Genomic DNA, 14,799 nt, shown 5'->3' with positions numbered 1-14,799 from the left:
GGTATCAAGCCAATGAACCATACGTTATCCAAAAAATACCCCTTGACCTCTGATCCCTATCTCCGCGCCTCTTCGAATAAAAATTCCACTTTCAGGCATAGGAAATATAAAAACAAAAATAAAAATGCAAAAATAAGTCGTGAAAATCTAGGATTTTAACGTTTCGGGTAACGTTAAAAGGGGTGTCTTCTCGCCCCTCGCCCCAAAAAAGAATGCCTCAAACTTTTAGGAATCTCAAAACGGTTCAAGAGGGCACTTTAGTACACGTCCACCCAGTCACCAAGCGCGGGGTAGAGGCAACCGAGGCCGCAGCGACTTCCTTCGGAGCCCAAAGGCCTCACGAAGGGACATCAAGTAGGCCACTGTTCGGGCCCTCTCGTCGCTATGGAAACGGACAGGACGGGTGTGATAGTACGCAGTGAGGTCACAGGGGGAGGGAACGAGACACGTAGGCGCGAGATGAAGGCGTAATCCGCGGCGGCCACTCGCGGGACTCGAGGAGCGAAAGGGGCCAGAAGGCGTGCGTGGTCGCTCTCCCAGGGTCCAGCCGCCGCCTAGAACCGTGGGCGCAAAAGAGGGAGGAAAAGCGCGGCAGCTCGCTCGAGGGATTGAAGGGTGAAGCGCGCGCGCCTCCTCGGGGCGCGAAAAAGAGACCCCGACTCGCCGGGGAACCAAGCCGGGACAGGCAGCTGAAGAGGCGTGGAGCCGGGAGAGGGTAGGGGGGAAGACCCACGCAAGCCGATTGGCTAGCCGGCATTTAGAACAACTCCCACCAATCAGGACCGTCGGAGGAAAAAAAAAGTTTGGCCGCCCGGGGGAGGTGTGCTTTTTGTAGCCTCCCCTCCAATCGGAGCAGCGGCAGTCGCGGCTGAAGCCGGAGCAGCGCGCCAATCGTGGGCCAGCCAGTACTAGAGAGCGCGGAGTCGGGGATGTCCTACAAGCCTATCGCGCCTGCCCCCACCAGCTCAGGAGCCGCCGGCACCAGCAGCAGCAGCAGTAGCGCCAGTCCCGCCCCCGGAGCCCCGCCGGTCGGTAAGAGCCCCCGCCTGCTCGCCCGCCTGCTCTCCTCCCGCGCCCGAGCAGGGCTGGCCGGCTGGAAGCCGAACGGGGCAGAAGGAGGCTACACGGCGGAGTCGCCTGGGGTCAGTGGCCGGCCCTAGAGGGTTGCCTCACCTACCCCCCCGCCCTTTCCCTGGCAGGTTTTTCCTGGGCCTTCCAGAGCAGCTGGATAAGACTGAGGGCTCGGGGGTGGCCGATCAGAACAAGGGAAGAAGGGAGAAAGCCGGGTTGCGTTAGAATAAGAAAGAAACAAAATGAATGTATACTTTAAACAAAAGAGGGGGACCTAAGGCGAATAATACGTATATTATTATATATATATATGTGTGTGTGTGTGTGGGTGGGTGGCTTGTCATACTGATTACTTTAAGGTAAGAAAGGGCTGCTGGTTAAAAAGAAAAGCGAACCGGCCCAGAAAAGTGAAAAGTTTAACTTCTGGATGGCAAAAGCTTCTGAGTGGCAAAAGGGGGAAATAAATAGAAATGATAGTCTGCATATTTACAGAGATTTCTTGATTATATGAAGAATTGCAGTTCTAAGAGAGAGAGCCCCATTAAAGTCGGTTGGATTTCTGTTTGAGCAATATAGGGTTGCATAATAATCAGGTGAATCACGTTTTGCTAGATTAGCAATATACTAGAGTTGAATGGAAAAATAAGCATAAAGGAAGAAAAGTTTCAATTTTACTTATAACTCTGGCTAATTTGAACATAGCATAGCAAGTGGCAGTGGTAGGAAAAAGCAGTTTCATATATCTGAGAAATGGAACTGGATCCTGGGCTTTGCATTTCTTGTCAGTTTTTCTGTAAAGAGTATTCTGACTGGGTGTTCCCTAGGATCTGGCTACCATATTTAGGAACGGAAATTACTTTTTTCCTTGTACACAGACTCTGCTCTTTGTATATATCTTGGCTTGGTTACAGAAAGTTCCTGGAGGTATTAGCTGTGCTAATACCCTCCACCATGTACTTATGCTTCTTTTGGCATACTTGAGTCTATTATATAGTTTTGAAGATAAGTATTGGAAAGAATGTATGCTTGAAAAAGATTGTGATTGACTTCCTCATTGTATATTTACAGGATGTTAATTATTCATAAATAGTTGTGTGTAAACTAGAGGACAGCAGAGGAAAAGTTTTATGTCAGTGTAGAAGTATGTTCTTTGCATAAAGGACATTCAGATTTCGGGCCATGATATATCCAGTTTGATTTCATAATACTGTTATTAAATTTTACAATTACAAAGATAAAAATTAATACAAAAAATTAGAACGAAGAAAAATTAGAAAAATTAGAAAAGAAACAAGAATGTAACAAAGAAATATACACACACACACACACATACATACACATATACATATATATTGTTTCTTTTCATATTAATAAGTCAAATTTAATTGTAATCTTTAGTCCCTTCTAGTTCCCTCTAGTGTATAGAGCAGTGGTTCCCAACCTTTTTTTTGCCCCGCACCCCTAAAGAAATTTCACTCGAACCTCACACCCCCTGAAATTTAGACTTTAGGAATATGCCAACATATAGCCAATATCCTATTATATACCTGGACTTTTCTCGCACCCCCTGGAATATCGTCTCGCACCCCCAGGGGGTGCGAGCACCCCAGGTTGGGAACCCCTGGTATAGAGTATAACCTTCAAGTCCTGTCAAATCATTTTTCAAACAAAAACATTTTCCCGTAGGAACACTTCTTAAAATTAATTTCAAAATTTTATTTCAAATTTATCTGGACCCTTACATTGTTTGTAACTTTCCAAAATCAAAGTTCTAATCACCCATTTAATGTTTCTTCCAATATTTTTAAGTCTTTAAATTTGTATTTAAAACTTATTTTGCTAGGGATTAAAAGAAATTCACCTAGTGTTGTAAAATTCAAAGATTCTTAATAGCTGAAAAGCACTTAACAAGAAATTTCTGAAAAGTAATTAGAGAAGGAATATGAAAACTCAGTGTCATAAAAGTGCAGATCATGGTTTGAGCAAAGTTGGCTTTCCCTCGATTCCCAGGGCTGGAAACTGCTGTCTTGCATTCTTCTTATGAGGAGCAACTATCTGGAGCAATTGTGGGTGATCTCAGGTCCTCTCCTTGTCCAGAAAGGAATGACAAAATGCTGGTTTTCTCACTGTTACTTCATTCTGCTAGCAGAGCAGACTTTTTCCATGGAGGTCCTCTTGAGTTAGATTTTAGATAGCAAATTGAATTATCAGCTACATCATGGACAATCATGGACAGCCAGAATAATACTGTTGGATTTGATTTATCTATCAGTTAAACTTCATGTATTCCAGTCCATGCAGAGGGTTATTAACTGAATTTCCAACATGCATGTATTAGATATCTGCAGAGCACTAATAGTTTTCAAAGAAAAGAATCAGCAGACTTTTACTTTATAAAATCTTCCTTTTCTAGTTCTCATATTTTCTTCAGTTCAGGGAAGTTAATTGCATGTCTATAATTACTGTGCTGATGTGGCTGTATAAAAAGCTTGTGATTTAAAATGCTAGACACTTGGTAGAAAACACATTGCCTTTATGCTAATCAGAAGTCTATGGACGCCATCATTATTAGTTAGTGTTAAAGAAAATGATGTATGATTTGTATAATAATTTTGAAAGGACATTTCCTGTGGAAGAAATCTGTACTACAATAGTTTGCTTCACTGTGCAGTAACCGTGAATCATTTGCACAATTAAAAAAACAACTACAGTTAAGGGAAGTGGGACAGAAAAAATAGCCAAATTGTATATAATCTTGGTAGGGGCCAACCTCAAGTAGTTATTCTTCTGGACTCCTCTGACCAAAGTAATTGGGTTGCTTTCATAGTCCCTTACTATCTACCACAAATTAATCCCAAATGATTCATACTCTAAAAACATACCCTTTATTAGTGGCATAATAATATCCATTTTTCTCAATTAAGGACTTTGTATTTTCAAGTTTTCTGTTTTTAGAAACTTTTCCTGAGTTGAATAGTTTTAGCAGACCATAATGTGATATAGGAATGATGAGTAGTGTACCATTTATGTGTACATGTGTACATTTGTACTATTTACTTTTCAAGTGTCTATAATTTTATAATAAAAATTGCAGGATGACTCATAAAATACTGAAATTATGATCTACTTTTAGAGTGTCAGGCTCACATGGTTAGGATGAGAAAAGCAAGATGAAGTTCTCAGTAAAAACCCATAAAATTATGCTTTATGTTATATATTGGGCTGCCGGAAGTTGAGTTAAAACCCACAAGCTACTGCGGTCAAGACAGAAAAGCCAGGGGGAAGTTGTCTGTTCACTTTATAAATATATTTTTGTTACTTATTCTGCCTCCATTTCTTAAAGAAGGCTTGCTGCTACTTCCAATAAATTTTATTCATTCATTAAAGGTGTACCTTGTCTCAGTGCTAGCAAGGCAAAGTCAGTGGCTCATATAATGTATTAACAAAATATAAAACATCCAAGATATGATTAAAACAATAACACAATAAAACTCTCCAGCAAAAACAAAACAACAAATAACAACTGGGGGGTAAAAGAGGGTAAAAGATGGCAGCCCCATATAAATTGAATTGCAATAGTCAGCCAGATGGTAATGAAGATATGAATTAGTACAGTTGAGTCCTTCTGCACCAGGTGAAGGTTACAATTAGTTTGTCATTCAAGATAAGATAAAATGTAAATATAATATTAGAATCTAAAATAAGAGAGAAGACAGTCTGCAGTCTAAAATTACATTTCTTTCAATACTAACAAAGGAATCAAAGATATAAAACATAAACATGCAAGAGCAACTACTGTATTCAAAGACTGATAAATAAGTTAAAATAAACTAATACCTGCATTCACATATAAGCAGCTGTTTAAAAATGTATGTCTGTGAATATATTTGCATTTTTAAATTTTCTAGGATTAGAAAGTAGGGTACATACACTTGCTAAGCTGTAATGTATATTATTCAGCCTTGGCCTGGCAAAATGTGTACTAGTCCAGGGAAATTCTGTGATGTCAATGGTGAAAATGTTAACAATGGTTTAAACATTTAAGAATAAAATTCTTTTTTCAGTCTCATGTAAATTTGACCACATTCTCCAAATTAAAATTTAGAAACAATTTAATCATAAAATACTTAACATTAAAACAATGGTACTTATTTTAGGGAAACCATCAAAGACCCTCTATATAAAGTTAATATATATTAAGTTAATATATATTTAAGTAGATTCTGGTTATAAAATCCTTTCTAGGCTCCAGGGTTGTTTAGTCTTTTCAGCTTCTGAATATATTACTCTAATTCATGCATTTCTGTGTGTGTGTGTATATATATATATATATATATATATATGTATATATATATATATATATATATATATATATATATATATATATATATATATATATATATATATATATATATATATATATATATATATATATATATAATTTTCAAATAAGTGCCCCAAAGTTGTAAAGTAACATATTCAGACATATTGCATAATTATTTGTTATGTATTTATGATAGGAAGAAGAAATCATGCAATTAACATTTTTCTTTAACTCATGAAAAATTGTGCATTGGTTAATTACGTCCTTGAGTTGAAATGAATGTTTTGAACAGCAAAACCAACTTTTCATTTAACTGATTGAAGTTGGTGGCCGATTTCCAAGATTAACATTATATTGTTTTTGATCTATACAAAAATAATCACACCCAATTCCCTTTCCCCTATTTTAGATTATAGACAAGTTGCAATAAAACTCAACTGGAAGAGTTGTGATTTATGTCAACAGTACTACAGAATTGTTCAAATAGAAGTTTTGTCATTTGAGAATCAAATTCCCTGTCCTATTGTTTCTTTTTTTTTCCTTATTCATATCCATTTCATGTATTCATAACCATGTTTATACTTATACCTGTTATCTAATAATCACTTGACAAAATAAAATAATAAATAAATAAATAAAAACCTTAGTTTACTCAAAACAAATCCTTCCATTATTGTTTTAGTTGTTTCCACAACAAAATTACAGTATTATCCCCCTTACAAGAAGTTCATAGCCCCAAGAATTTAGATTAGCAAGTTTAATGCCATCACTTATTTTTCAGCTACCAGTGTTCCATCACCATCTGGTTCTATTCCTGGAGCATCTGCCCCCTTTCGACCTCTCTTCAACGATTTTGGGCCCCCATCTATGGGCTACGTGCAGGTGAGCACATAAGGATGAGGAGGGTCTTGCCCATTGATGGAAATAATAGAAGAAGGATCCTGTTTTTGATTTCTGCTGTTGATCTTGCAGGCTATGAAGCCACCAGGTGCCCAAGGTTCCCAGAGCACGTATACAGATTTGCTTTCTGTAATTGAAGAGATGGGCAAAGAGATACGACCTACATACGCAGGTAGCAAGAGCGCTATGGAACGGCTGAAGCGAGGTAGGAAGCATCTTCATCATTGTACATGAGTAGTACTCATTTTTGTGCAGCTACTCAAATTTGCCGTGTCAGAGCTGGCACTAGATGAAACTGTTAAGTTCCTTTTAAATTCACATGTATGTGGCTGACTTTCCCAGAAGTTCTGCAAACTTACCTCTTCTTAAATACAATGTTGTGCAATGATAATAGGTGACTATTGTGGCAATTTCCAATTAACTCTTCCAAGTCATGACTTTTGAGTTTGTAATTGAAAGTTGGTTTAGTTCTAGTCTTGCTAAGGAAAGAATGAAAAGAACTCCCTAACCCTAAGGCCAGAACTCTCAGTATTTCAAGCCAAATCAGTTCTCACTAGCGCAAATAGCTGTGCCACAGTAGGAACAGGTAAAACCTGCTAGATTAGAATCTATACCCAGCAGGTATAAACCTAGCTTGTAGGGAAACGTTGATTTGTTTCTGCAAGACAGCTGTACATCAGTTCCTTATGTTGTGTACTGCATTGCTACCAGTTAGTGCCTTGTACTTTCTGATTTATTTAAACCCACATATCTGCATTTTGCCTTATATCTTCTTGATTGATCTTGAATTGATAGGGTATATATAAATGTTTTATGTGGAAGATGCTACAGTTGCAAATTCTGTCACATACTTTGTGCTTTGTGTTGCTACTTTGAAATCCATTATTCAGCATGTCTTACTTTTGGGACTTTCTTTCTGCAGGCATTATTCATGCCCGGGCGCTAGTAAGAGAATGTCTGGCAGAGACAGAGCGCAATGCCCGTACGTAACACTCGCTTCCTCCTGGCACCGCCCTTGGAGGATCCTAGCACTTTCCAGCTAATCAACATTTTAGAATCTGGAGTTTTCCCCTTCCTTTCAAATCTTTCTACCAATCAGTGTCTCAAGTCTTAGAACTGTGATCGCCTTCAAAGACCTTTATACCAACTGGCACCTAAGAATCTGAAGCATCTCCACTTGTATCACAGAACTTCCTGTCAATTAGCATTCTGGGGGTATATACACAAAGCGTTCATTGTGCATATCCTTGGTTTACTAGTCGAAATAATTGCTCGTGACAAGTTCTATATCTTTATAAAATACATGGGGTTTTTGAATAAATAAAAATCTTTAGAATTTGGATTATCTCTTCACTGTGCTTTTCTATATTTTTTTTTATGTAGTGAGGGAAATATTCTCTACCTCACTAAAATATTCCTGAAGGGCATGTATTGCAAGATATGCTTCCTTAGTAAAGCAGTATGAAGCCCTCTCTTCCTCTTGCAACAAGAGTCTCAACCAGCGATCACTGAGCCTGTATTGGAAAACTTGTAATAAAATGTTTCTACTCCTATATGACTTGTTTTTGCTGTTATTGTGTCAATGTCAGGAGTTCAGTACACCTATGTTAATATTTTATTTCTAAAGCTTTCCCCCCCAATAAACAGAAACCAGACTAGGTTTCTGCTGCTTTCCATTCTCATTGGGGTGAGAGGCTTTCATGAAATAGTTTCATCTATTTGAAGTTGGATTTTTATTTCTAAGTAAGTATTTCTTATACCCCTTCAGCCATTCAGATTTATATGGCCTTACAAGGAGCACACAAATTGCTAATGCAATAGTCAGTAGAAAATACCCTGTGTTGATTATTTTGTATATTGTAACCATCGTGAAACGGCATCATCTATCTCAAGCATATTTTTGGCTTACTTGGCTCTCAAATACACTTTGAAAATGGCACGTTTTGCAAAGCTATCTAAAACGGGTCGCCAACCTTTTGGACCTCAGGGACCACCCATCTCATAATTTTAAATCCCACAGACCACTAATATGAATTTTGACTGACGGTGGCTTGCTGACGTTGGTGGGAAAGTCAGTCCCATATTCCAGAGCTGCAGCAGTCACAGGATTGGCCCTTTGGTCATCCCGGAGCAGCTGCTCCTCCACTGGGGTGCACCAGCCTACCATGGACTGGGATGACCAAAGGGCCATCCTGTGACTTGCAGCTCTGGAATATGGGACTGACTTTCCCACCAATGTCAGCAAGCCACCCCGGGGCGGATTTCCTTCCCCCGCCGTTGGTCTTACCTTACAGTTCCAGCTTGCATGGCTCTACTCAAGGTAAGGTTTGTGCTCGGCCGAAGGGTGGGGGCCAGCGGGTGGGTGGGGCATGTGGATGGGGCAGCCTTGTGTTCCCACACAGCCTGGATTGCTTGGGAGGAGTGCTTTGGGGGGGACATTTCTCTGCGGACCACCAAAATTTTCTCAGGGACCACCAGTAGTCCCTGGCCCACCGGTTGGCGACCACTGATCTAAAATATCAGGAATGATGATACAGCTCTTTTATTACTGAAGATACCATACTCCACAGCAAAGGAGCTCCAGTAAAAATGCTTGCCCCAGTTCCCCTCTTACCTCATCTTACTGGAGGTCAGGACTCTGAGTACGCACTCCACCAGCCTGACTTGGACATGCAGATTTTGCTTGAATATATGGTGTTGCAGATAATCAGGCTCCAAGCTAATTAGTTTATATGTGGAGAGAATTTCAGTAGTCCAAATAGGAATTGACATTGACCTGAGCATGCAATGACCTAGCCATGTCTCCTGGTGCAGTCACAGCCAGGCAAAAGATCTCCAAGGCAGTTTTTACTTGTGCCAACAGGAATTGTGAATCCAGGAGAAAACCCAGAGTAAACCAGCTCTTCCTACAGCAACTATAAATATGCTTGGCTTATGAACTGGGAACCACCCAGCTTTTACTCAGAATAATGTCTTGGTGCCCAGAGAGAGGGTATTGTAAGGAGGCCTAATATTAATAGTGAAGTATGGAGCAATAAAATTCAGTAGTGCCTTCTACAAAATGTCTAGAAAGGATGCCTTATAGAAGGGTACAATAGAATACAAGGGTGATTAAACCTTCCCTTTTTCCTGTTTCCTTTTTTAGAAAAAGGATGGTTTAAGATGGTTGAAAAATAATATAATTTGTAAAGAAGAGTAGTCCCAGGATGAGGAACTTCTTTTAACTATTGTTGAGATAAAAAGTATATGTCTTCAGATGTAAAATGTACTTCAGCCCTTAACTGCTACAACTCTGCAATCACATTGAGAGGATTATTTAACTGTCCTACTAAAACTAAATGGAGGGGGAGATAATGATTGCTGTATGGCCTAAAATATTGTCCTTTTGCAAAAAAACTAAGTTGATTTATCACATGACCTGACTCAATTTTATGGCTATTTTTAAACTATTCACCAGAATTGTTAAGCAACTCGTCATTAAGTGAATCATATGGTTGAAGTCAGAATCCAGTTTATCAAATGGGTGTTTTCTGCTGGAAAATGGCAAAAGAATTGCAAAATATGATCCCATAACCATTGGATGCTGCAACTGGGTATAAATACAAGCCAGTTGCCAAGTGACCAAAATGCAGTCATGTGACTGGGAGGATGGTGCAGCAATTCTACAAGGATGGTTCATAAATTAACTTTTTGAGTCCAACCTAACTTTGAACAGTTGTTAAGCTACCTGTCATAAATCAAGGGCTACCTGAAAATGTAACAAAATACACAGTTCCTCTCTGAGGGAGATGAGCGGTTAAGAAATATGAAATATAAATAAATAAAATATAAAGCCCCACACGGCATTCCACAAGCTAAAAATATAGAACTGCAAATCATCTTTTTGTCAGCAGATCTTATGAATACAGCAGGTATCAGTTGAATATCACAGGAAATAGATTTACCCCACAAATACCTCTAAATCTGAAATGTATTAATTTGTAAGTTTTTATTTTTGGAAGGTGTTCTGTGAAATGTCCCCATAATTAATTGTTAGTTTAGCAGCTTAAATATGAGATTCAAAGCCAGAAAAACCAATGGGTTTGTTCTAAAGAACAGTTGCTTTATACAGATGTATGAACTAAACCAGGGGTGGGATTCAAATTTGTTAACAACCGGTTCTGTGGGCGTGGCTTAGTTGGTGGGTGTGGCTTAGTGGTCATGTGACTGGGTGGACATGGCTTGGTGGTCATGTTACCAGTTGGGCATGGCCAAATCAACATCACTCACATCGAGGCATGCATCTCCTTGCCTGGCCTCTTGTGAATGTGGGGATGCTGCAACAGTCGTAAGTGTGAAAAACGGTCATAAGTCACTTTTTTCAATGGTCATTCCACACAAGCAAAGTACCAGCAAAGGAGGGGAAAAAAACTCCAGAGATGTTCCTGAGATAGGAAGTCTAGTCCTGCCAAGAATGTAATAAGGGTTAACGGAGAGGCAGTTTTGTAAGCAACAACAGAATGTTTCCTTCCTGCCTTCCTTACAGGATTAGGCCAGTAATTTCTTCTAACAACAGGTTCTCTGAACTGCTTAGAATGTTAACAACCAGTTCTAGCGAATAGGTGCGAGCCTGTAGAATCCCACCCCTGAACTAAACTGAAGGTGGACGAACTATTGCAAACTATAAAGAAAGGACACAAACTCCAGAAATCTTACTACTTTTGGGAATTAGGTTGAGGTTCACAGTTGTTGCTGAGTATTTCTAAATAATAATGATGGTATTGAATTGACTTCCCTATGTTGTGATTTTTTTTAAAGAAATGCTTTGTTAAAATAAATATGATTATTAAGATGAAGTTAGTAACAGAAGAAATTTATCATACCAAGGTGTGGAATTAGGAAGGTGTGGAATTGGGGAGAATTGAAGCTTGCAGGTGTGTCATATATTTAGGCAAAGAAAGTGTATATGTTGTTCATTTTTTAAAAAAAATCTTCTCTCTGATGCTATATATACAAAAAGGAGGATATAAAAACTCTTGAAATACATTTTAAAATCTTGGCAAAATCACTAGTAAGTGTGTTTACACTTTCCTAAGGAAAAAAATCGCTTTGCCCTTTTTGTGTTCTGACACCACCCATCATTGGCTTCAATCCCATCAGTGGTTAGAAGCAGCTATATATTGAAAAAAAAAAAAAAGATTTTTTCACTCATTGCAGTTGCTTTTATTCTTAATTTTGGAGAAAACAAGATTTAATTTCTATGCTGCTTTATGATCCTTAAAACAAAATTAATTCGATATACACTTGCTGATCTTGATGGACGGAAAGTATAGTGGACCTATCATCTATCTATCTTCTATATACTACGAAAACTCTTGTGTCTATAACTTTAACTGAATGAAACAGTGCATCATAGGGCCACTATCTTTAAATGAAGGTACCTACAATGGGTTAACTTACAGCATGTGCTCAAAATCAGGACCTATGACTCCCATGAAATTGAAATTTGGCCAGATTTATAGATGCTTCAGTACTACCACACTGACATCCAGAGGTTTAGTAAACTGGTCTTATCCTAGCCCTCTGAAGGCCAAGTAAACCAGTGATGGGATTCAAAAATTTTTACTACAAGTTCTGTGGGCATGGCTTGATGGGCATGGCAGGGGAAGGATACTGTAAAATCTCCAATCCCACCTCATCCAGGGGAAGATTACTGCAAATCTCATTCCCTCCCCACCCCACTAACCTGCTTTCCAGATCCGTTCTCCTGTTCAGGGCAACAAAAGAAGACCTAGCCAAGGGACTTGGGAGGCAGAGAATAGATGCTAGACAGAGGTGGTATTTGCTGGTTCTCTGAACTACTCAAAATTTCCGCTACAGGTTCTCCAGAACTGATCAGAACTTGCTGAATACCACCTCTGAAGTAAACCAATCTAATCATAGGCTACTAAAGGTTAAGCTAGCAGGAAATCAGATGTTGCTCCTGCTCTCATGGCTACTTTGACCATGGTCATTCTGCTTCTCTGTTTAGGAAAGGAAATACCCCTGAAATGATGATCTAACAGTTTACGGTTTATCTAGCACCTTCTCATAATTTTGATCAATAGACTAACTGCAGATGTGAATTCACCAACACAATATGCTACTTAAAATATATTTACTAGATTGTGGCTTAGCGTGTTCTATGAATACTACCAATTAAATATGCATATGAAAAAATGTGCTACAAATCAGATTGGTCTATTTCTGTATAACTATACAGTATTAATATATGGAACTGAACTAAATAGAGGCAGCAGAACTGGATACAAATAAAATTGCTCAGGTTTGTATTTAAAATATGAACTTTTATTTATGTATTTTATATTCTGTATCACTACGCTTTGCAAGGATTCATGGTAGTTTATAATTAAAACCTCAAAGAGTAAAGACAATAGAACAACAAAACAGTAAATCAGCATGATATGCCAAGAACAAAACAAATAAAATCACAGGTACACCAACATTGTTGCAATTAATATAAATAGGCATTTCATGACCAGATGTTGATCTCCAAACACCATACAAAATATTCTATTTTCACAGCTTTTCTAAAACTCAGGAGCAAAGGCAAGCAAAAAGCTGTTCCAAAGGATGGGCACTACCACTTAAAAACCTTCACATATTCCCCATAATGTGCTATGTCAAACTGACTCTCAAGTAGAGTCAAAGGCCCAGTGAAATAGAACTGTCTTTGAAGATCTTTTAATTGCAGCTTGAAAATAGTGTTTGAAGGTTGCTGCCCCGTATAGATCATGCTGCCATCATCTAAAAGATAGGTGACAATGATGAAGTCACAGCCCACAACAGAAGAATGATTGTTGAAGCTGATGGAATTTGTGGAGATGGCTAAGTTAACTTATTTGATTCAGAGAAAAAGAAACAATTCTACATTTATGGTTGACTGGAAACCCTTTATAGATTTTTTTTTTCCATGAAACAGAAAAATGCACTTAGAAATGATTAGTAGCTTTGATGATTAGGGAAAAAAAACCCTGAATGATAGAAAAAAGTGAGCTTTTTTGCAATTATAAAGAATTATGTAATTGTATTTATATTTGCTGCAAAGAAAATCAGATGTTTTTCTTTGTTTCATCTATTCTCTTTCTGCACTTTTTCTTTTCTTTTCTTTCCTTTTTTAGTTTTTATTAGTGTGTTTTACTCTTTATTGTTATTTGTAAAACATTTACTAAAAATATTTTTAAAAAACAAAGATAAGTAACAGAAACCAGAGTCTTCTTGTTTTAGAAAGGTCACTACTGGTGTTACTGCCAAAACCAGTCCACTTCTCTGCATTCCCCCCCCCCCCACCTGATTAGCAATAGCCAAGCATCTGGAGAATCTCTTTTGGGGAGTGCTTCCCTGTTCAGAGACACCACTGAATCAGCTAGAATGCTATAAGGTTGCTGAACAAAGAGTAACTTAACCTTGTACTTTTTTTTTTAATAGCTTCCAGACAAAAGGGCACCTATCATTGTTTCAGTTCTGGATGGTGGTGTGCATCATCTGCATATCAATGACACCTCACTCCAAATCAATGAATGACTTCACCCAGTAGCCTCATGTGCATGGTGTATGGGAGGAATAAAAAGAAAAATGCTATAGCATCTATGTTGGGAGAGACCAATGGACAAACCTTCCTCCCTCCCCCCTCACTTTGGAACCACCACTCAGGAAGGAACCAAACCATTGTAAAATAGGCTGATTTTCAACCCTCTGACTGACAACCCTTGCAGGTGTTTGGGAATAGACGAAAGAACAATACTATGATCCATTGTACCAAATGTTGCTGAGAAATTTAAAAGAATGATGTCAGGCCCAGCTCATGATCAGCATAGCACAATCCAGCCAAAGTTCAGTTCTTTATTTGCCATATAGACAGAATCTCACCAGATTAAACAAATATTATCCTATTACCGGTACCTATAACTTTAATGGATGTATTCTAGGAGATTCTAGAGAGTGGCTATCCTAAATCTCTTCATCTTTCCGTGATCTAGCTCTGGGTTGTCTTGTGTCTTGTTTCGCCTCCCTTCTTGGAATGTGCTCCCTCCTTCCTGGGAAATTGCAGCTTCACCATAGTTCATCACACCATTTCTCCTTCACAGACACAATTCATCACAGATGGGCAGGGATACATCTCCAAGTACCAATGCAATGTAAACAATGCCATTCAATCCAATGCACAAGCCTGAAATATCCTACCCACCCCCAGCCTGTCCATAAATTTTACCTTAGATTCAAACCTGGATAAGAGTAATATGGTCAGATCCAAGTAACTTCTTTTCAGGATAGCCCATGCTACTATCTTGTTCAAGGTAGGCTTTGCCTCTTAATGAGATACTAAATACACATTCACACACCTAAAATCCAGCTGATCACTCACCCACTTGCTTCCTAAAGAGCCTGGTCAGTTTCCATGTAATAACACTCATACTTACAAGGAACCAATCCTCAAAGATTCATGAAATAGTACTCACTGCAAT

At 38.7% G+C, this 14,799-nt stretch overlaps 1 protein-coding gene across 2 annotated transcripts; it reads left to right on the top strand.

The window, feature by feature from the left end:
• Positions 1–438: 438 nt before the first annotated feature.
• On the top strand, positions 439–7,848 carry CDK2AP2 (cyclin dependent kinase 2 associated protein 2). Of its 2 annotated transcripts, none has more exons than XM_026685356.2 (4): positions 439–1,032; positions 6,177–6,277; positions 6,368–6,500; positions 7,218–7,848. In XM_026685356.2, the coding sequence occupies exons 1-4, from the start codon at positions 930–932 to the stop codon at positions 7,283–7,285; spliced, it is 405 nt and encodes a 134-aa protein (XP_026541141.1). In that variant the 5' UTR covers positions 439–929; the 3' UTR covers positions 7,286–7,848. The 2 variants fall into 2 exon arrangements, with proteins under 2 accessions (XP_026541141.1, XP_026541142.1); XM_026685357.2 differs by having other exon boundaries at positions 454–1,142.
• The last annotated feature ends 6,951 nt before the right edge of the window (positions 7,849–14,799 follow it).

The sequence above is a fragment of the Notechis scutatus genome, chromosome 1, assembly GCF_049901735.1.
Source record: "Notechis scutatus isolate UNSWTSFEM ecotype Mainland chromosome 1, rNotScu1.2, whole genome shotgun sequence".
Lineage (NCBI taxonomy): Eukaryota > Metazoa > Chordata > Lepidosauria > Squamata > Elapidae > Notechis > Notechis scutatus.
Note: the sequence above shows the minus strand (reverse complement) of the source record. Positions and strands in the feature narration are given on the sequence as shown.